This window comes from Lepidochelys kempii, chromosome 10 (genome assembly GCF_965140265.1).
Source record: "Lepidochelys kempii isolate rLepKem1 chromosome 10, rLepKem1.hap2, whole genome shotgun sequence".
Classification (NCBI taxonomy): Eukaryota; Metazoa; Chordata; order Testudines; family Cheloniidae; genus Lepidochelys; species Lepidochelys kempii.
This window is the reverse complement of record NC_133265.1, coordinates 56464501-56487015: the sequence shown is the minus strand read 5'-3', so window position 1 is coordinate 56487015 and position 22515 is coordinate 56464501. Positions and strand designations below refer to the sequence as shown.

The following is a 22515-nucleotide window of genomic DNA, read 5'->3' as shown; positions in this document are numbered from 1 at the left end:
GTGTTAAAATACTAAATAAGTGCACTAACTACTGTATTACAGAAACAGCCTGAAACTGCAGTTTTAGCAAACAGCACATAACAGAGACAGACTCCTTAATTTTAGAATAACAATTTTAAATATAAGATGCATTTATACCAGTTTTAGTCTATGTTACAGCTCAGGCTAATTAAAAGAAAATATAGACGACATATTATATCTATAGTCTTCAGTATAAAAAATATGAAATATACTATTAAACTGTAAATAGTGCTAGGCTGTTGGTCTAGCTTGAATGCAGCACACTGCCACTCTGGGGAAACGGGATAAAAGTCAGGTACCTATGCTCTTGACTCTCTTTCTGGCTGTCAATAGTAATACAGATCCAGAGTGCTCAGCCTCTGAGGGGGGGACCTGGAAACAAAATACTTTCTCCATAGAAAACCCCACTGGTTGAAGAACACCACTACTGGCAAAGAGCTGATCCCGTCCCTTCTCACCTAGAAAGGAACCATTAGTGATAAAGGCTTTTGGGAGTTTGTAGGAAGGGAGATTCTAGTGAGAAAATCACTAAGAATATTAAACTGAAGATCACTGGACTTCTTGTAAGTAATACAAGATGTCAAAGGAAAAGTAAAGGGAGATGACAGGTTTCAGAGTAGCAGCCGTGTTAGTCTGTATCTGTAAAAAGAAAAGGAGTACTTGTGGCACCTTAGAGACTAAAAAATTTATTTGAGCATAAGCTTTCTGAGCTACAGCTTACTTCATCGGATGCATACAGTGGAAAATATAGTGGGGAGATTTTATACACACAGAAAACATGAAACAATGGGTGTTACCATACAGACTGTAACAAGAGTGATCAGGAAAGGTGAACTATGACCAGCAGGGGTGGGGAGGGGAACCTTTTGTAGTGATAATCAAGGTGGGCCATTTCCAGCAGTTGACAAGAACAGTAGGAGGGGAAATAAACAAGGGGAAATAGTTTTACTTTGTGTAATGACTCATCCACTCCCAGTCTTTATTCAAGCCTAAGTTAATTCTATCCAGTTTGCAAATTAATTCCAATTCAGCAGTCTCTCGTTGGAGTCTGTTTTTGAAGATTTTCTGTTGAAGAATTGCCACTTTTAGGTCTGTAATCGAGTGACCAAAGAGATTGAAGTGTTCTCCGACTGGTTTTTGAATGTTATAATTCCTGACGTCTGATTTACTCTTTTACGTAGAGACTGTTCCGTTTGGCCAATGTACATGGCAGAGAGGCATTGCTGGCACACGATGGCATCTATCACATTGGTAGATGTGCAGGTGAATGAACCTCTGATAGTGTGGGTGATGTCATTAGGCCCTATGATGGTGTCCCCTGAATAGCTATGTGGACACAGTTGGCAACAGGCTTTGTTGCAAGGATAGGTTCCTGGATTAGTGGTTTTGTTGTGTGGTTGCTGGTGAGTATTTGCTTCAGGATGGGGGGCAGTCCGTAAGCAAGGACTGGCCTGTCTCCCAAGGTCTGTGAGAGCGATGGGTCATCCTTTAGGATAGGTTGTAGATCCTTGATGATGCGTTGGAGAGGTTTTAGTTGGGGGCTGAAGGTGATGGCTAGCGGCATTCTGTTATTTTCTTTGTTGGGCCAGTCCTGTAGTAGGTGACTTCTGGGTACTCTTCTGGCTCTGTCAATCTGTTTCTTCACTTCAGCAGGTGGGTACTGTAGTTGTAAGAATGCTTGATAGAGATCTTATAGGTGTTTGTCTCTGTCTGAGAGGTTGGAGCAAATGCGGTTGTATCGTAGAGCTTGGCTGTAGACAATGGATCGTGTGGTGTGGTCTGGATGAAAGCTGGAGGCATGTAGGTTAAGTATAGCGGTCAGTAGGTTTCCGGTATAAGGTGGTGTTTATGTGACCATCCCTTATTAGCACCGTAGTGTCCAGGAAGTGGATCTCTTGTGTGGACTGGTCCAGGCTGAGGTTGATGGTGGGATGGAAATTGTTGAAATCATGGTGGAATTCCTCAAGGGCTTCTTTTCCATGGGTCCAGATGATGGAGATGACATCAATGTAGCGCAAGTAGAGTAGGGGCATTAGGAGGCGAGAGCTGAGGAAGCGTTGTTCTAAGTCAACCATAAAAATGTTGGCATACTGTGGGGCTATGCGGGTACCCATAGCAGTGCCGCTGATTTGAAGGTATACATTGTCCCCAGATGTGAAACAGTTATGGGTGAGGACAAAGTCACAAAGTTCAGCCACCAGGTTTGCCGTGACATTATCGGGGATACTGTTCCTGCCGGCTTGTAGTCCATCTTTGTGTGAAATGTTGGTGTAGAGGGCTTCTATATCCATAGTGGCCAGGATGGTGTTTTTAGGAAGATCACCGATGGATTGTAGTTTCCTCAGGAAGTCAGTGGTGTCTCGAAGATAGCAGGGAGTGCTGGTAGCATAGGGCCTGAGGAGGGAGTCTACATAGCCAGACAATCCTGCTGTCAGGGTGCCAATGCCTGAGATGATGGGGTGTCCAGGATTTCCAGGTTTATGGATCTTGGGTAGCAGACAGAATACCCCTGGTCTGGGTTCTAGGGGTGTGTCTGTGCAGATTTGTTCTTGTGCTTTTACAGGCAGTTTCTAGAGCAGATGGTGTAGTTTCTTTTGGTAACTCTCAGTGGGATCAGAGAGTAATAGCTTGTAGAAAGTGATGTTGGAGAGCTGCTGAGATTTCTGTGGCTGGCAACATCTCTTCTCAAGCACATTCCACTCCTTACCAAGGCCTAACTCAGAGCCCTGAAGAGTCCTACTATTTTACTGCTTTTTTTTATTTTGTTCTGTTCCATTTGCTGAGATTCCAACCTCAAGTCACCATACATTATTATGTAGACAACAGCATCACCTACTGGCAGACTGTATTAAACATCCCATGTTCTATTCTTCAAGAACCAATTAGAAAAACCAGAACAAGGTAAAAAAAAGGGTTCTTTCTAGCCATTTATCAAAATACAACTCTTCAATGGCTGTTTCCAAACCACAACTTTTATATACAGCATACTATACCAGCACTCTGATGTTATTACTATTTGGAAACTTTGACCTTTCATAGCACTCTTAAATAATAATTGTTTTATGTAGTACTAGGCAATATGCTTAAAAGTCATAAGTAAAATATTTAATGCTGCAGTGCAAAAAGCTAAGGCCCCCAAATAAATAGGAATAATACAATACTTTCTGACAACTTTATAGGATTTTTTTCTTTTAACATTAGAAAACACTTCCTTGGTAATCAGGTGCATAAACCACCTAAAATTTGCTTAATGATTTTTCCAATTCAAGCGATAAAGTACAGCCTTTTGCTGGAGATGGTCGATATGAATGACTTGAACAAACACAGAGTCTCATCATACAGCCCTTAGTGACACAACTACGCCTATCGATTAGATAGGAGTACTCATACGAGTAAAGGTTTCAGGATTTGGCCTATATTTTTGTAGTTACGCTATTTGCTAGTTGTATTTCCTACCACCATAGCAGAAACCATGAACCAGTGGGAAAATCCACCATCCAGTCTATGTACTGTCTTCCCATCTAAAGATGAACTACTTGTAGAAAATATTTAAACTGGCTGGAAGGGACCAATTTAACAGCCTACTTTGTGTGCAGAAAGACAGACGCCTTCATCCGTAGCAGAGAAATGTGCAAAATATTAAAACTACTTTTAGAGACAATCTTCAATGACAAGATTACATGGGCTCATGTGTACATTAAAAGTAGGAAACTTTTGTGGAAATATTGATAAAAGTTTCATGTAAAAAAGTTCAGCAGGAAAAGATGATTGTAAGAATTGGAGCATGTATATCTTACGTAACGTCTTCAACATTTACTACTCCAAGATGGTGAATTGATATGCAGTTAAAAAAAGAGGAAAGTTTGATGACTGGAGATAGATGGTTTGAGATTAGAAGTGGCTAAGTTTACTTGGGACTACCACCTTGCTGCAGTGAAGTTTGAGGCACACGTTAGCCGTTCTGTAGATTAGCTTCTGGCAATAACTAGAGAAAAACTTTCTTCCAGCCTATACACTGAGTGAAAAATTAATACTGACCTGTTTAAAGAATTCAGGCTCAGAAACAAAAGGTCCAAATGAGACCTTTTTTCTGGAAGAGTGGAAGGGAAGGACTGAAAAAGTGTAGTGTGCTTGCTAGTAACAAATCTATTATGACAACATCACATACTGTTTTTGGCACGACGCTGGTTTTGGCAAGATCACCTTTAACTCTTTAAAATAAAAAACCTAACAAAATTAAGACTAAACTATTCCTACAAAAGCTAAATACAAAGGAAAACATTGAACACTACTAAAGCAAATGCAAAGTGGTTCAGAACACCAACAGCTGGAAAAAATGGAACAGAACTTGATGGAGCAATGTGCACCCAATGGGTATTTAGAAAGGAAATGGCCAATGCTCAGAGCATGTTAGAGCCTAAACTGGCTTTTTGCAAGTTCCTTTTCAACATCTGTTAAGAGTGGACATCTGGAGAAGACAGCAAGAATGGAAAGTTCATTATACAAAAATAGAATAGGTTTGGTTTTACAGAACCTTCTTCAGTTATATCTTTTGCAAAAAGAAATGAATATCGGGATGGTTCAGCTATGATCCAGTTTTAGCTGAGGAAGGATACAGAAACATAGTTCAGGTTTTGGCCCATTTTAACATTAAAATAAAAGAATAAATAGAGCAGTCTTTAATAAACATTGGTATAAATGTGGGAAAAGTGGAACACTTATGTATTTAGTGGGACTGTTATGGTTTCCTCAAGCTTTCTGATTAGAAGTATCCTCTAATTTAAGAAAAAAAATTACAAAGGTTGAGTTTTCCTGGGACCCTGCAGTTGAGAAAACTCTAGTGAGAAAATATATTTCAGCAAAGGAAAGGCAACCTCTCCCCTTGGCATGACAGACTTATTTTGGGAAAAAAACAAAATGCTCTCAACCTCATTTTGGGTGACTGAAGCATGGGATATAATTATTATGGAAAGATTAACTGATATTACATGCAATAATACATGATTATTAAAGAGATGGGTCCCATTCTTGAATTAATGTGAACAAATGGAGGACTCACTCTCTAAGACTAAATCTTTGGACTTTTTTTAAAAAAACAACTATTATTCTTAATAAAAATGGCAAAAATCTTATTATTTTTAGCCAATACACAAGCCTTACTATGTTTCTCCAAAACACATAAAAGTTAATCTGTAGACAGCTTGCCCAATTTTTGGTTATTTAAAAACATTTGGGACAGGGTTCTAATTTTTGTTTCGGTTAAGTTTTAGTTTTGTATTGTGTGTCCCTGGATGTCAATAAAATGTTGTTGTTGTTGTTTTAATGTAATATTCTTAGAAAAGCACTGTACATTGGACAGATTGTTTCATCACATTTGATATCCTGATTGTGTGTATTATTACTACTGTTGCAAAGTTAAAGAAGTTTTTGAGAAAAAATATAAAACATGATGCCTAAACATGATAGGCCAGATTTATTGTTTACAGCCTAGCTCCATCATCATTGCTGAGTTATATCAAAGATGAGTTTACCCTAGTGAGATTTAATAATTTCACAAATAAAACATAAAATAGCTCAACCAAGTATCAACAAGTAAAAAACCTCCTTTAAACTGGTGTACTCGTGAATGAAGGCCTTCTGTTTGTAGAAACAACCACTCCAGTTCCAGAAAGAAAAGGGTTAAATTTGTTGCTCCTATGTGTCTTTCTGAATTTTTTTAAACTACTAAGGGAAGATGAGGGTAAGACAGATAAAACACCTGTTTTAATGAGTGTTTCCATGGAAACTTCCTGGAATGGTGCCTGGTGGCTTATAACCCAAGGCCCTTCTCTATTTTCAGTCCATTCAAACTCAGCTGATTTATGTTTATGTAAATTCCACCCTCATCAGTACAGTGAAAAAGTATCCATGTCATAGGAGAAACTGAGATTTGGTTTGAGCTGAGGGGACAAAGGGGAGAGAGAACTTTAAGATTCAGAGAGGAGATGAAAAAAACAATCAGAACCAGGCATTCCCGCAACATAGTACCATCTAATAAAGAGACAAACAGAAACAGCAGACTGGCAAACCTGGGCAGTTAGCGAAAGTGAACAACTACTGGGAAAGACTGGTAACTCTCACCTTATCTCATTGAAAGGTAGTTCAGTGTCCAAGGCACCAGAGAGGAAACTCCTTAATAAATCTTCTTTGGCGCAGAAGTCCCTAAGTGATTAATTTCTTTAAAACTAACACCCAGTATTCCCTGAACAAGTTTGACCAAAATCAAAAAAAGACCTGACCTGAACGCCAGATCTGAGACAAAACTTGATCTGAAGTAGATGACTTCTAGCATCTCCCACAGAGAAAAGCCATTAACATTGAGAACCTAATAGCATACAGAAATTGATACCTAGGAGAATTCAAAGTTAATCCAGTTAATCCAAAGAATTCCTACTAAATATCATGCCTCATCTAAGCAAAGTAAAGTGTTAAGATCGCAAGCTTATATCTTTTCTTGAAACCTGATATCCAGCCATGTGTACAGTGTTTAAGAGTGAAAGAAATTTAACTTCACAATCCTAAAACCGTGGAGGCATTTACTCCACTGAAAACTTCATATTTGTATATTTGCATACTTTAAATTAACTGACATTCTAGGTTTAGTTTTGAAACAGATTCATTCCTATGCTGATGGGCCAGAATCTGTTATCAATTACATTGATGTAAACCAATTCAATTTACAGTAGAACCTCAGAGTTACGAACACCAGAGTTACAAACTGACCAGTCAACCACACACCCCCTTTGGAACAATCAGGCATCAGCAGCGTTGTATAGGGGTGTATCAAAGATGCCAAGCCCTATTGTGTTAGTTAATTTCTTCAGGTTTAAGATGCACTTTTCAGCAGGGCTGTACTGGAGCAATGTATGCCTTAGGTACAACAGAGACCCCACAATGGTTCTGTCCCCATGCTCCCGCTCCCATGCTATGGCCACCACTTCCTTTTCGAATGGTTGTGGCAGAAAGGAGGGTAGCAGCTTAAGACTCCCATTTTCCCCCCACCTCAGGCTCCCCCTCACCTCAGAACAGTGGGTCCTGAAGTTAACACCCTTCTGAGATACAGTTCACCTCTCTCAAAGCTTTTGTTTCAGGCTGACTGCAGAATCAACTAGCTGTCACTGCACAAGTTATATTTGGGTCACATTTTCAAGTTTTTCTTTACAACCATGAGTGCCAGAAAACAGAGGGCTAGAAAATTATTTTTACATTTAAATGAAAGCTGAGATTCTGATGTAACCACATAACTTCGGGAGCTGTGAACTTAAACCAGCCTTTGTTCTCAGAATCATGCAGATAAACTAGTTTACTTTTAAAAAAATAATGATTTTACTGAAAGTGAGGACGTCAATAGAAATTGCTAAAAATTCTTGCATAGTAATCTGAATTTGTGCACTCCTTGCAATATCCATTGTCCTGTATTACAATATAAATTGTTAATATTTCAACTTTTAACTTATTTGTTACACTGTCAACAGAACTGTATAATTAGAAGCACTATCAGACTCAAGATCCCAAGATCCCATATTATTTAGCTCTACTTACTAGTCTGCTCCTTCATATTTAAATGTGGTGTAGCCACTCCATTGTACCAGAAAGCTATATTCAAGTCCCCAGACACAGTGGCACAATGGGACCCAATTTCACATCAGCAAACCCTAAATTTCACTGAAACATTTATTCTACCATCATGAAATACCTTGCATTCGCATCCTCCCTTACTCATACAAAACCATGCACATCTCAGTTAAAAATACTTATTCATTTACCACTTGTCATTATTATTTTGACAATTTTTTAAAACTATAGAGCATAGAGCCCGAGCCGTTCAGCTCCATTCCTGTAGCCTCCACTCTCCTTCCTCCAATATATGACAGGAAAAGGGGAGACTGTAGGCAACTTCTGAAGCTCCTTTCCACTACTCCCTAGGACTTCATTACTGTGCTATTCTCCACTTGGCTTACAAACTTCTCACTCTCTCCACTCTCTAGCTGCAAGCTGAACTCCAGCGCTTGGTTCTCCAACCCCCTGATACCTGGATACATCAAACAGTGCAGGGATTATGCACTGTAATTCAATTAACGCCCTCTTGTGGGGAAAACTAGAGAGCAAGAGTCACCAGCAGGCAGTTCCTGGCAACATAGGGATATAAAAGTTGTTCAACATCTGGCTGCAGACAAAATGGCAAATTCCATAGCAAAAATTCTGAGTTTTGTGGCATTTTGGAAAAATGAAAAATCCCAGCACCATGCTCCACATTGGTCCTAACAGAGACGAATGAAACAGTTTGCAGCTCTCATAACTAATCTGACAATCAGGAACTTTAAACAGAACAGATATGATGCAGGCTACAGGTGTTACACCATAAATAAATATACAGATCTATTCAAAAGAACTTTTGTTACCTGTTCTTCCCCAACAGGAGGACACGTAGAGACCACAAAGTTGAAAGCCCACTTATTTCCTCTATCTGATTATCATATAAATCTAAGAAAACAAGATGCTGCAGATTAGAGATATTCTGGATCCGAGTTATAAAGTTATGCTGGAAGTTCAACAGGCGAAGATGTTCTTCCCCATCGATAACTGGACAAACTGTCAGTTTTTGCCTGAAAAAGAAAGATTATAAGTAATAATTTTGTAATCCATTATTAGAAAATTAAAAAAACGTAAAGTAAGTCATAAAACAAACTCTCCCTAGTAGGAATTAAATATATTTGTAAAAATATTGTGCAAATGTGAATTATACCAAAGAATCCTGAAGAGATCATGACAATTTTCAATATTCCATTTTTGTTTTGTATTTAGTGTTCTTTTAATAATCTGAACTACTCTGATAATAAAACACATAGACTAAAGTCATTTCATTGCACTATATTGTTAAACTTCATTTATTTTAAGAACTGTTAGAACTACGTGATGTTAACTAAACTCAATATATAAATTTTGCACCAAATTGTATTAATAAATATGGCCAGAGACTTCAAAATGTTTCCTAAAGCCTTTCTTTTAATCATCATTTATTTACTTGTTACTCAGCAGTGTTGCTGCAGAGTCATCATCTCAGTATCAGCCCCTCTGTGTCAACATTTTAATCTTCCAACAGCCAGTGGCAGCCTGGATACCATATCAGCAGTCCATATTTATACTAATGCCAATCAAAAACTATCCTTTTAATATTTGGGGGGTATTCATTGGTTTATTGAACTTTTACTTTATAAAACTAATAAATGCAACAATACACGTTAAATATGACAAGTAAAAACAAAACCAATCTAGGCTATACACAAAAGTAAAACAAGTTGTGGGTGTGGTGCTGCAAAGGGTTACAGCCCCTCTGACAGTGGCTTCTAGGAGGAATCCCACTGAACTCATGGGACTCCTTGTGGGAGTAGCTACATGCTGGGATATAAACTTTTGCAGGCTAGGGATTTATCCTGTTTTACTATTTCATTTTTAAGACCTTTGCTTTTTTATTATTATTCTAAAAGTTATGCCACTATAGTTATGTAGCCAGAAATGACCTCATAGCCACAATGTGTTAGCCCAGAAATTCATAAAACCCGACAGACAAGTTAACAAGTGAGGGTGAAATCCTGGCCCTGCTAACCATAACAAAACTCCCATTGACCTCAATGGGGCCAGAGTTTTACCCTGAATGTGTAGATAATTTTTCTAATCTTACCATTAGTTAGGAACTTGACTCGTAAAAGAATTATGCATCGTTATTGCAGGACTTTATCACCATTTACATGAAAAGGAGCAAAATATAGTATTTTTACAATTTTCAGATGGGATGCCCATTTATAAGGCATCTATTAGGGATGGAAGAATCAAAACAAATTTGCACTAGAGAAGAGAAAAATTCTCCTTTAAACTAATTTATATAAAATTAAGATTTTGCAAAATTCACAAATTCTGCTGTGACTTGTCACCATTTTTTCCAGACTGTTGGACAAAAGATAGTTACAGGACACTCCACTAGCTTTTAGCAATGGCTTCAATTTCTACCTAGGGTTTTGACACCAGCTGGGGAGTGCCAGTGCATATTTTGACATGTTCACTCACGCTGTGACATGCTTTCTCTCCAGTGTTTCAGTATCTTCCACAGCACCTGCCCTCCATGTTTCAGCACAGTATTTTTCTTGTAAAACCATAAGCAATGCATGAACCAGCTTTCTTTGTGCAGCTTCCTAAGTGTTTTACTAAATATTTCTCTGTACACTGGTGCCCAAGCTAGGGTGTTCTGTCCTCACCTCACGTCTCTCTGGCATTCAGACCCCTTGGTGCATCAGTGCCTGCTCCTTGTTACTGATGCCAGAAAACAGCAGAATCATTTTTAGTGTTAATGTAAGCCAGAACATTTCTGATGTGTCACCACCAAATTTGGGAGAAGGGGGAAAGGGAACATCTTGGAAGGAAGGAAGGCTGTTCAGCTTCTCCAAAGCAGATTATTATGACAGAATGAGGTCCAGGATGCATGATCACGTTCCTTTCATTGCCTGACTCCGAGTTAATCATGATCTTTATGCATACTTTTTCTTTTGGGACATCTCTTGAGCATCTTAACAAGAGGGAATAATTATCTATATGGAAGAATGTTATGATCAATGCATTGGACTACGACTCAGGAAATTAGGGTTTATTTTTTGGCTTTGCTACAGAATTCCTATGTGACCAGCTGTAACTCATTTAACCTCTCAGTGCCTCGGTTCCTCATCTTTAAAACAGTGATAACCATACTTCTCTACCTCAGAGGAGTGTTGTGAGAACAAATTTTTAGTAGTACTCAGCCACCACAGCAATGGAGGCCAACATGGACCATGTCTTCATATCTCTGTACCATCTAACAAAATGGGGGCCAAATTTTAATTGGGGCCTCTGGGCATTAGTTGAATAATACTAATTAATAATAATAGAGACCGTCTTTAGTTTAAAGATTCTGGCATGTCAGAATTCAAATTATAGACCAAACTACAAGGAGTTAAAATGCAAAAGTTTGCCCATTCAAATATAACAAAAAAGATATCTGTCAACCCTAAAAAAAAGTTAGCTCTCAAACTGAGACCAGGCACGAATGGAATATTTGTCAAATTTATGACAAATTACATTGAAGTTTTAAGTGCAGTGCACATTTTTCTCATCTACACAACATACCATTCTCAAATATATCTTATTGGAACATTCCTCACCTTTCAAGGGTCAGCCTATCAGAATTCAGTATTTTTTCATCAGCAGCACGATGCAGAATGGGAAATGCTGTGATTGATGAACTGCTCCCAAAATTTATGTTATCTATTAGAAAATCGTACAAAAAATAACTTGACTTAGAAATTTTAAAAGTTGCTTCACTAATTCTGCAGAATAAAGGTAGAATATTCCTATGTGCCAAAAATTAAAAGATATGCATTGTTCACATGTATGTTAGGACTCCATCATAGTACTTAATTGACTCTACCCAGTGTTTATATTAGAATGACTATTTACCCATGTTTTCTCTTGTGCTATTTATAAGTTACTACAACCATACTATACATATGCTTTTAGAAACGTAACTATTTATTTGGTTGATTTTACACAGCTTGATACCAACTGATTGTTTATAGTATATTGTAAATTTGGAACCTGCTTGAAGTTACCTTTATTTGTATTAGAATGCTCCAGAATCATTCAGACATCGGGTTACAGGTTGCATTCATGGATTTAACTGCAATATCTGAACTCTGAGGAAGACATCTTCCAAATGAAACAGAGGTGAACTAGAAGAATTTTATTTTACTTCACCCCAATTCTAAGCCTATAACTGGCTATGCCTGAAGTTAGGCATATTTTTAAAGGGGGAAATATGTCCATGTGGGTGTGGATGATGATATTTTAATTTTAAAAATACAATAAAATGAAGCAGCCTCACATTATAAGGTCCAGTCAAGTAAGTGCTGAATGGAATTATTCACACAGTCAGGAGTTCACAGCACCTTATGGGAATGGGCCCTATGTCTCCCTCTGTTATGGTGAAAGAAAGGAAGGGCTATTTTGATGACATAATTTAATTGGCTACTCTGGAGTCTATACTGTACTTAATAGTTAAATAATTGGCGGGGAGGAGAAGGGGCTTAAAATTCATTAAAACACATACAAAACCAAAGCAGCCTGAAAACCTCTGACTTATTTGGAGAACTATTCACCAAAAAACTATTCTTCTGAAATAGCTCACTGTGCCCATACTCCCCCCACCCATAAGAATGGGGGCTCAAGTCCTATAGCTGATTGCACGATTCCTCCTTCCCTTATAATTAAAATAAGTTTAAATTGGGGTTAGGGTGAGGAAGAAAGTTTGAAAGAAGCAACAAAGAATAGTTTCTTTGACACATCAAAAAGTTCATTCCTTTTTGTTTTAAACCTAAAGTCAGACTAGACCAGAGGTGGGCAAACTACGGCCCATGGGACCCTCCAGCCCAGCTCCTGGCCCAGGAGGCTAGCCCCCCGCCCCACGTGCAGCCTCAGCTCACTGCGCTGCTGGCGCGATGCTCTGGGCGGGGGGGAGGGGCCTGCGAGCTCCTGGGGCAGTGCAGCTGCAGACCCCCAGCCTGACCCAGTGCTCTGTGCTGTGCGGCAGCATGGCTGTAGCACCGCCAGCGCTCCAGGCAGCGAGGTAAGGGGGCAGAGAGGGTTGGATGGATGGCAGGAGAGTTCGAGGGGGTGGTCGGGGCTGGGGGGGTGGATAGGGGTCGAGGTGGTCAGAGGGCAGGAAACAGGGGGGTTGAATGGGGGCAGGGGTCCCGGGAGGGCAGTCAGAAGGAGAGGAAGGGTTGGATGGGGTGGTGGGGGGCTTTCGGGGCGGGGGCCATCAGGGGACGGGGGTGGTGGATGGGGCAGGAGCCCCGAGGGGGCCGTTAGGGGGGCGAGAAGCAGGGTTGGTCAGATAGGGGTCGGGGGCCAGGCCAAACCTGGCTGTTTGGGGAGGCACAGCCTCCCCTAACCGGCCCACCATAAAATTTTGGAAACCTGATGTGGCCCTCAGGCCAAAAAGTTTGCCTGCCCCTGGACCAGACATACTGATGAATACTGTGATTAGGTAGGATTCTTGTTTAAAAACATAACACTTTCGGCACTTTCCCCTAATTTTCATGCTAAATTCCTGGAGCAACCCAAACTTCGTTTTTATTTTTTTGTGGGGAGCAGAGAGGGAGAGTAAGATAATTCCTCCCCCCCCACACAAAAAAAAAAGCAATAATGACATGGGGGGATATAATGAATAGATAGGACCAAAGAGAAAATTAAATAAGTTTAATTTAATTGTTTGGACCAATACATGCAAGATCAAAGACTTGAAAAACAATCTGAAATGTAACAGGAAGCCTGCGTGGAGTATGGTATAATATTGGACAATGGTTCATACAGACAATACAAAACTTAGGGAAGAAGAAGAAGAAATCTATATTTAAGAAAAGAGGTCCTTTTAATGTAAAACTATAACTAACAATTTATTGATAAGGCTCATTCTGATACTCATAATACAAAAACATAAAGGATTAGCAGCCAGTGCTTTCTGATTAGCCACACATCCTGGCAACTGGAGAGGCATGAGGAGTTGTAACCTATAACTTTTCCATAAGACACATAATTAGAAAGAAAAAAATTGGACTACTTATCAACACAGACTAGTCTCCATAGTTACCTGAAATATTTGGACCAGCGCTATGACAGCCCTGTCGGGTTCTGGATTTTGTAGGAGTATGAATAGAAGAATCTCCAAATGCTGATAGACAGCCTGCACCTTGTTTCAATTCCAGACCAGAAAGTTCTGCCAAATTGGCTGCTACTGGGACATACACTTGCTTATTACGCACCAAAGGGGTCAATAATCTTCCATCTCCTGGAGGAAAAAATATAAATTACCACAAACCTGCAGTTCATTGCACAATAAAATAAACCACAGGAGCTGACTTTCCGAAGAGCCAGGGGTGTTCGACCCCGACTCTCACCCAGGCCCCATCCCTACTCCATTCTTCTCCTAAGGCCCACCCCTTCCCATCCCCGCTCCATCCCCTCTCTTAAGCGTGCCATGTCCTCACTCCTCCCCCCACCCTCCCAGCCTCCTGCACTTCGAAACAGCTGTTCACAGCAGGTGGGAGGCGCTGATCCATGGGACCCGCCGGCAGGCAGGGGGGTGGGAGATGATAGGGGCTCCTCAGCACCCACCTTTTTTCCATGTGGGTGCTCCAGCGCCAATGAAATAAACTACACAAGCTATCTAGAAATCAGTCGTTTATTTGTCTACAAAATCATTATGTTAAAGAGTATTTTGTTTATTTGTATTCTTTAAAAAGAACTGGACATGCTGTGACAGAATACACCCCTGTATTCATACCCTACACACTATTGTAATAACCTTTGTACAAGTATGCCCTGTAAGGTATCATCTGAAAACTGCTAATTTGTTGGTCAGTATCATCCTGATAAAATGTGTGTGGCAACATTATATGTGAAGTTATAAGATTTCCCTGTATGATGTTATTAACATATGTTCCAAACCCCCGACTCCTGCCAAAACAGAAGTTGGCAAACAGGTCTGTCCTAAACAAAGGAATGTGTTTACTGCTTAAATGCAAATTAAACAGAGCACAGAGTCATCAAGCATGAAGGGAAATAAAAAAAGGTCAAACAGGTGAAAAAACCCAGAAGGGAACATCCTTCCACACAGATTCTTTGACTCCTAGTGCTCAGCTGGAAATGTTTCTCAAGAGAGGGACTGAAACTAGAAAAAGGAGGGACAAACATCCCAAGGCTCCCCTTTCTCTTTCTCTCTCCCTGCCTATCGCATTCACTGAAATTGAAGCAGCAAAGGAAACATCTGTTAGATTCTGGGGGAGGGGTCCTGACCTATAGGGCTTGGTCAGTCAGACTGCTGAAAGCATGTCCTGAGAAACTCTGCTTGAATCTGATATAGTTTGTTAAGTTAGGTATTAGTAAACATTATTTTTCTTGTAACCATTTCTGACTTTTGTAACTTATTACTTGTGCTCACTTAAAATCTCTCTCTTTGTAGTTTGTAAACTTTTTTTATTGTTTTGTCTAATCCAATGTGTTTAAATTGAAGTTTCTGGGTAACTCCATTGTGGGTGACAAGTTGTGTGCATATCTCTTAAAGGAATAATGGACTTAATATAACTGGTACTGTCCAAGAGAGGGCTAGGCAGTACAGGACATACATTTCTGAGGGGAAATCTAAGACTGGGGGTCTATTGGGGTCATCCTGCAATAAAACCAAGGCTAGTGAGAGCTAGAGTGTAACCCAAGTGTGTCTGGCAGGCTGCCGCCATAAACAGAAACTTATGCTGGAAGACTGTTTGTGAGCAGCCCAGGTGAGAGCAACTTCAGCAAGGCATTGTAAGGCACCCAAGGTTGCAGGGCAGGGGTGACACAGTTGCTCATTAGTCTGGATTGTACCATGGTATGTCACACATACATAAAAAACCGATTGGTGTTTGGAGACTTCCATATCACTGTAATCAAACCAATCTTATGTTCACTCCAATCACAATTCCTGTAGGATGCAGGCAGCAGCAACATGGCAAAAAACGTGATGAATTTTATGGCTCCTTCCATCCACAGTACAATTGGCAGTGAAATCTTATATGGCTTTCACTGCCATACAGCTAAGATGTTTTGTTGTTTAAAAAAATTCACGAGGAAAATGACCCCTATTTTCTTCCCAGTGGAATCATTCTCCTCTTTAAACGGGACCTTGATCTAAAAACAGTCTTGTCTAGTTCAATCAAACAAACAAAAAATTCTTCTTCTGGCACAGATAGTTAAAAGTTACAAAGTGCTCCAGAAAGAACTATTCAACTATCCCAATTATTGAAGCAACAGATTTAGGAGAAACAGTCTGAATTTTTTGAGCTCATGGAGCCTATGGGTACTGATAGAATAGGAGACAGTAATCACACACACACACAAGTTCAACATAATACATTCACATAAAATGAATATTGGTTACTTTCTTACTTTTGATATCAAGGGATATCATCATAGTAGATGGTCCCCATATTTAACATATTTCCCCAACCTTATTCAAAAGAAAACTATTAGTTCCCCAAAACTAGGTCTGTAATTGTGTTAAAGAGCTAGTTCCTCAGCTAAGCAGCAAATTAACAGAGTGTGATATGTCAGACACCCAGGTTTACACTGAAACTCCCTACATATTCTGTTCTGGTAACTAGATAGTAGTGCAAGTGACAAAATTCCTGATTTCAAAGTACTTCAAAAAAGCATCAGAAGACTGAGAAATAACCTTTTTCCAAGATGCTGGATTAACAGCCTTGTAAACATTTAAATTCTATCATTCAAAGCTGACACAGCACAGACTATTTCAGTGCAAAACTCACTGTGTTGTCCTACAAATGTTTACATGTTTACAAAGTTTCCATGAAATGATGGACAATTTCTATGATTTTTATAAAGCAAGACATGATTATTATATGAAAAACTACATTACCTAAATAATGAATTGGCAAATAGCATTACGTGGTAAAGCAGCAAACAACACCAATATTACATTATTACAGTGAATTTGAAACAAACAAAAAATAATAACTAGAGCTAGTCTCCCCTGTGGCCATGCACCAAGATGAGAATACAGTCAAGTCTTTCATATGCCAGAAATAATAATTATTTTTCAAAGTGTACTCAGTGTATGTCCTGTTAAATAAGTTCCTGTTTGCTAGTCACACTTTTTCTTTCTATAATTAATGCGGTTATAGAAGTTAACTAGAAAAGGAAACTTTACCTTGTTTTCCTGAATAGTTTTTTTCCAGATCATGTTGCAAGAGCCTGTTGTGGAAAGACGACTGGTCTTTATTTACCCTGAATTCAAACTGCAACACAATGTTTAAAATATGACATATGTGAAACAAGATTTTTAAACACACATATTGTTTTACAGTTAACTGTATAAATTTGGAACACGGTTATTATAATTTATTTAAGGTAGATATTTCTTTTCTGGGGAATGATCATTAATAGTTGATTTATCCCACGTTAAAATGTATTATTCACTTCAATAAGGCAGTAATATTCAGATTTCACTGTGAAGTACCAGAAAGACTTTATATGACAGGTTTATTGAACAGGCATATTATAAATATCTAAAACAGATTAGATAAAATTATGTTCATTTAAAATATTTCATTATCAACAAGAAAATGGACAGAAGGTACAAACAGTACTTCAGTTAGGCTGAGGTTTTCAAAGTTGCCTAGAGAATTTGAACACCCACTTCCCATTAAAATTAATAGCTACTGGGTGTCTACATTGTTTTGCTGGCTTTGAAAATCTCAGCCAAAAATGTGTTATTTATAAAATAGATATCCATTAAAAGAATAATTCTATTGAAGATCTTTATTTTTAGAATATAAATGCAAGAATTCAGTAGATTAAAAAAGATTGCCTCCAATGTCAAATCTTGCACGTGCAATATACAATTATTTTCAGGGTACTAGGCATGAATACAGTAACAAGAAATCTGTTTTCTTAATAATAATGAGTCAAACACATGCTGGAGAGTGGTACTAGAGGGGGAGCAGTCTCTACTTGGCCACTCTTCCACTTCCTCAAGCACATAGGCAAGAAGAAAAAGATGGGAATTGAGACATGACTGCACCCCCCACAATACACTGGCCAGCACAGCTGAACTGGAAAACATGCACTGCACCAGATAGACTCCCCACCCAGAGCAGTAGGAAAAACAGAAAGGAGGCACAACAAGATGCTGAAACTTATTCTGGGTTCATAGCAAAGCAGTGATTAACCCCAGTGCTTTTACTTTATATAGCACCTGTCCCCGATGGCGGAAATAAATCTTTACAAAACAACATACTAAGTACAAGAGTATTTTTGCATCTGTATTAACTAATACAGTTGGAATAACTAATTAAGTTACATTTCAGTAATTTAAAAAAAAATCATATTTGGATCTTACTGGCTTATTTCTCTCTGCCACTGAAGAGGTTTGAAGAACCAGGTGAAGTCCACAGTTGTTAACCTGTAAATTGAAAAAAAACCCAAAAAACAGATGGCATTTTGCAAAAACTGACTGCTTAAAACAAAAGGCTAAATATACCTTATTAATGAGGGAAATTCTCTAAATATAATAATTCATCCAATAAAGAAGGCTGTCTTAGATAATACCGTCAGAAGGGACAAAAGTATATTCATTTATGGTAATCTGTACTCACTGATCACCCCCATCATACTTTCTTTCCATTTTACACTCAAGCAGCATCTGGAACTCTGGTCTACACTGCATGCATCTTTTGGTAGTATGTAGAGCAGGGGTGGGCAAACTACAGTCCACGTCCAGCCCATCAGACGTTTTAACCCGGCCCTCGAGCTACTGCCATGGAGTGGGGTCTGGGGCTTGCCCCGCTCCGCACAGTTCCTGGAAGCAGCGGCATGTTCCCCCTCCAGCTCCTATGTATAGGGACAGCCAAGGGGATCCACATGCTCTCCCCGCCCTAAGCACTGCCCCTGCAGCTCCCATTGGCCGGGAACCGTGGCTAATGGGAGCTGCGGGGGAGGCAGCTCGCGCAGAGCCACCTGGCCACATCTCCGTGTAGGAGCTGGACGCAGTAGGATGCTGCTGCTTCCGGGAGCTACTTGAGGTAAGCGCCGCCTGGAGACTGCACCCCTGACCTCCTCCTGCACCCCAATCCCCTGCCCTGATCCACCTCCCACCCTCCAAACCCCTCGATCCCAGCCCAGAGCACTCTCCTGCACCCCAAACCCCTCATCCCAGCCCCACCCCAGAACCCGCACCCCCCATCCCCTCCTGCAACCCAACCCCAATTTCGTGAACATTCATGGCTCGCCATACAATTTCCATACACAGATGTGGCCCTCGGGCCAAAAAGTTTGCCCATCCCTGATGTAGAGTACATACTCAAATAGCCCCCCAGCAGAAGTTTAAACAGCAGTGTAAACAGTGAAGTAAAGACACATGGAAGGGCGTGACTATGTATATGAGTACATACCCTACAGTGCTCTCTACTCACCCAAGCTGTGTCTTCCCATCTAGAATGCTATTTTTAGTCATGTAGTGTCCCCCTGCCTCCCAGCTGCTGGAGCATTTCCCTAGTGTAGGGAAAGACTCTGACAATAGAGCTGCTGGAACCTCCCTGCACAGCAGGGAAAGACTCTGGCAGGGGGAGGTCTTCTTACTCACCTGTTAGAGCTTTTCACACTGAGACATGTAGCTATACACCTGCAGTATGGATGCAGCTGGCTTTTCACTGAGGTACATAGCTACACATACCCTATACCCCACTGAAAGTGGTGTGTAATGTAGACATAGTCTTAGTCATTAAAGCACACATACAAAAACCAGCTTGAAATAACCACTCTTTTTTTTCTCCCCCTCAGAGGTAGTTACATTTTTAAATGGAAAAATATCCCTCTTAGACCTTTTTAAGGGACAAATATCAGGTTTTTAAAATGTTTATTATTTACATTACAAAGCTTAAAGCTAATCTTTCAAAACACTTCTAAATAAATAATCACAACTGTTTAGTAGAAATGTACAAAGCAGTTCACACACCTAGGGGGCACAGTATGAAACATACATACATCTCTACCCTGATATAACACGGCATGATATAATACGAATTTGGGTATAATGTGGTAAAGCAGTGCTCTGGGGGGTGGGGTTGCTTGCTCCAGCGGATCAGCGTGTCTGGCTCCAACACGCTGCCGGGTTGGGGCCGAGGGGTTGGATAAGGGGCAGAAGATTTTGGGCGGCGGTCAGGGGACAGAGGGGTTTGAATGGTTCGGAGGTTCTGGGGGCGGCGGTCAGGGGATGGGGACGTTGCATAGGGCGTGGGAGTCCCAGGGGGTCTGTCAGAGAGCGGGGGTGTGGATACGGATCAGGGCAGTCAGGGGACAGGGAGCAGGGGGTGGGGGTTGGATGGGTCGGGGGTTCTGAGGGGTGAGTCAGGGGGCAGGAAATGACTATTAATAATGGAAATGAGTCTCGCGGCCAAAGCAAGTTCTATATAACGCGGTTTCACCTATAATGCGGTAAGATTTTTGGCACCTGAGAACTGCGTTATATAGGGGTAGAGGTGTACATGTAAATATACTCCATTCTCCTGATCATAATCACTGCTAGTGTACTGTACAGCCTGGCAAATTTTAAGCTGTCATGGTGTTGAGGTGTTCCCTGAAACACATGTACGATGGTACAAGCAAGCAGCATCCAAGGGCAACCAAACAGCTGCTGTGACTACCTGCCCACCTGCGCAATTCCCCATCTCTAAGGGTATGAGATGCAAAAGAAAAAATAATCCAGACAACAACACTGAGCATTAACACAGTAATTTACACATTCGAAGTCCTGACAAAGATGAATTTTTGGCTCGCGTTTAGCAAAAGGGAGCAGCTTGCCCATCCTGCGTTTCCACGGGTGCAGGAGCAGAGCGAGGAGAGCAGCCTCGGCGTGAGACGGGGCGGGGGAGAATCGTCGCCTCCTGGCAGGTGGGGCGGGGCTGGGCACGGCCTCGTAGGGGCAGCAAGCCAGGGCACGGGTGGGGGGATCCTGCGGACCGCACCCGCAGGCTGAGAGAAGGGGGGATGGAGCCATGGCCTCTACGAGGGGTGATAGCCCCAGGGTGCCGGGACACTGCCCGTGCACTGGGCGGCAGACGGCCAGGATATGTGGGGCGGGGACCAGGGAGCCCGGCAGGCGCGGAAAGGGCACAAGGCTCCCTGGGGCAGCCAAGATCCGAGGCATCCAGCTCACAAGCCCCGCACCTGCCACTGGCGGGGCCCGGGCCCACGCCCTCCCCTCCCGCGGCGGCCGCTGCTACTAATCCTCTCCCCTCACCCTCGCGGCACCTACAGTGCTGGGCCCGGCCCTGCCGCCGCCGCCGCCGCCGCCGGGCCGGAACTTGCTGGGCACCATGGAAACGAGTCTCCCCGCGCGGCCACCCGGCGACCACGCCGCGCAGCCACCGCCTCCTTTTGCTTTGGCCGGCGGAAACCTCTCCCGAGTTGCCTTAGCAACCACCACTTCCGGTCCAGTTTTTTCGCGCTCTGGCTTCCCCCCACCCCCGCGCCGCCAGGGCAGGGCCGGCCCGGGGATACCCAGCCGCAGCCGGAGCGAAGCGAACGGGCCCTGGAGGGGCAGGGTCAGCGGGGAGGGGGGCGCTGGCCGCGGTGCTGAGCGCCCAGTTGCGGGCTCTGCTGTCTGTGCTGCCCTCCCCTGGTGCCAAGGCCTTGTTCATTTCGCGTCACTCTCAGCGGCCCCCTCCGTCGCCCCGGCTCTTCCTTTTCATTCGTCGTCCCCTGGCCCTTGCTGCTCCGCCAGGGCCAAGCAATATTGTGAAACGGGGTTTTTTAACCAGTGAAGCGGCACGGCTGGCTGTGAAGGTGTCCCATAGCCCTGGGCTGCCTGGGGAGGCATGTACTCATGGTACCAGGAGCCGCTCACCCTCTTCGCTTCTTAAGGAGCTTTGTTTCTTTAGGCAGGGACTGTTCAATTTGATTTCCGTTAAATGAAGTGAGCTGTAGCTCACGAAAGCTCATGCTCAAATGAATTGGTTAGTCTCTAAGGTGCCACAAGTACTCCTTTTCTGTTTGCGAATACAGACTAACACGGCTGCTACTCTGACACAGGTTCCATACAGTTTAGCCAATAGATGTATTGCTAGAAATAACTATTTCTACTCCAATCCCCACTTCTTACATCTTATTCCCCAAAAGTAAAAAAGTTCACATAGTAATGGTATGCATGACCAATGTCATCACTTCTATAAGGATTGGAGCTTTTCATGTCTCAGTGGAGTTCAAGGACTATTGCACAGACTGATGCTAAAATATTTTAAAATGCCTGTCTAGCTTTCAAAACTTATTTCAGCTCTGTTGGACATAGATTCTAATGTCACCTGCACATATTAGTATCTGAGCATCTTCCAGTAGTACATTAAGCAACATGACTAACATGTCATGTGGTGGTTGTTCTCTCATACTCTCTGGGGGAAAAGCATGTGTAGTGAAGTGTCTAGTTGAGGTAGGGGTTTGTTTGTTGGATCCAAACTGCTAAGTCACTTTTGAAAATGAGACTTAGTGTTTAAGTTACTTAGAGACTTTTGAAAACTTTAGCCTGTAACAAAAGCCTGTAGTCAGTGTACAATAATTTAGTTTTAATCAATTACATGCTGAAATCCTGTTATCTTTTTACTTCAACTTTGTTAAACACTTAAACAAAACTAATATTTTTAGCTTGTATGGAATTATCCTTTTACTCACTAAATTCATATTATCTAGATTAGTCACCACTATAAATGAATCATCTTTCAAAATTATGTGTAGAGTTCTCATACATTTCTCCTAATTCATGGTTTTTAAGGATGGTGAAATTCAGTAGGAAACAAACTAAGATTTAACCTAGAAAATAAAATT

At 41.4% G+C, this 22515-nt stretch overlaps 1 protein-coding gene across 2 annotated transcripts in view; it reads right to left on the bottom strand.

Annotated features, from left to right (window-relative positions):
* The window catches only part of LRRC49 (leucine rich repeat containing 49), a 115505-nt gene extending 93124 nt beyond the window's left edge, over positions 1 to 22381 (bottom strand). Inside the window, exons 1-6 of one of the 2 annotated variants that reach the window (XM_073303708.1) lie at positions 20939 to 22381; positions 18041 to 18103; positions 16850 to 16937; positions 13736 to 13933; positions 11250 to 11352; positions 8463 to 8666 (exon numbers count right to left, since the gene is read on the bottom strand). In XM_073303708.1, coding sequence (XP_073159809.1) covers positions 8463 to 8666; positions 11250 to 11352; positions 13736 to 13933; positions 16850 to 16937; positions 18041 to 18103; positions 20939 to 21016 — 734 coding nt within the window. In that variant the 5' untranslated portion in view covers positions 21017 to 22381. The remainder of the gene's footprint in view (positions 1 to 8462; positions 8667 to 11249; positions 11353 to 13735; positions 13934 to 16849; positions 16938 to 18040; positions 18104 to 20938) is intronic. The other variant, XM_073303709.1, reaches the window with a different exon arrangement.
* Positions 22382 to 22515: the final 134 nt, after the last annotated feature.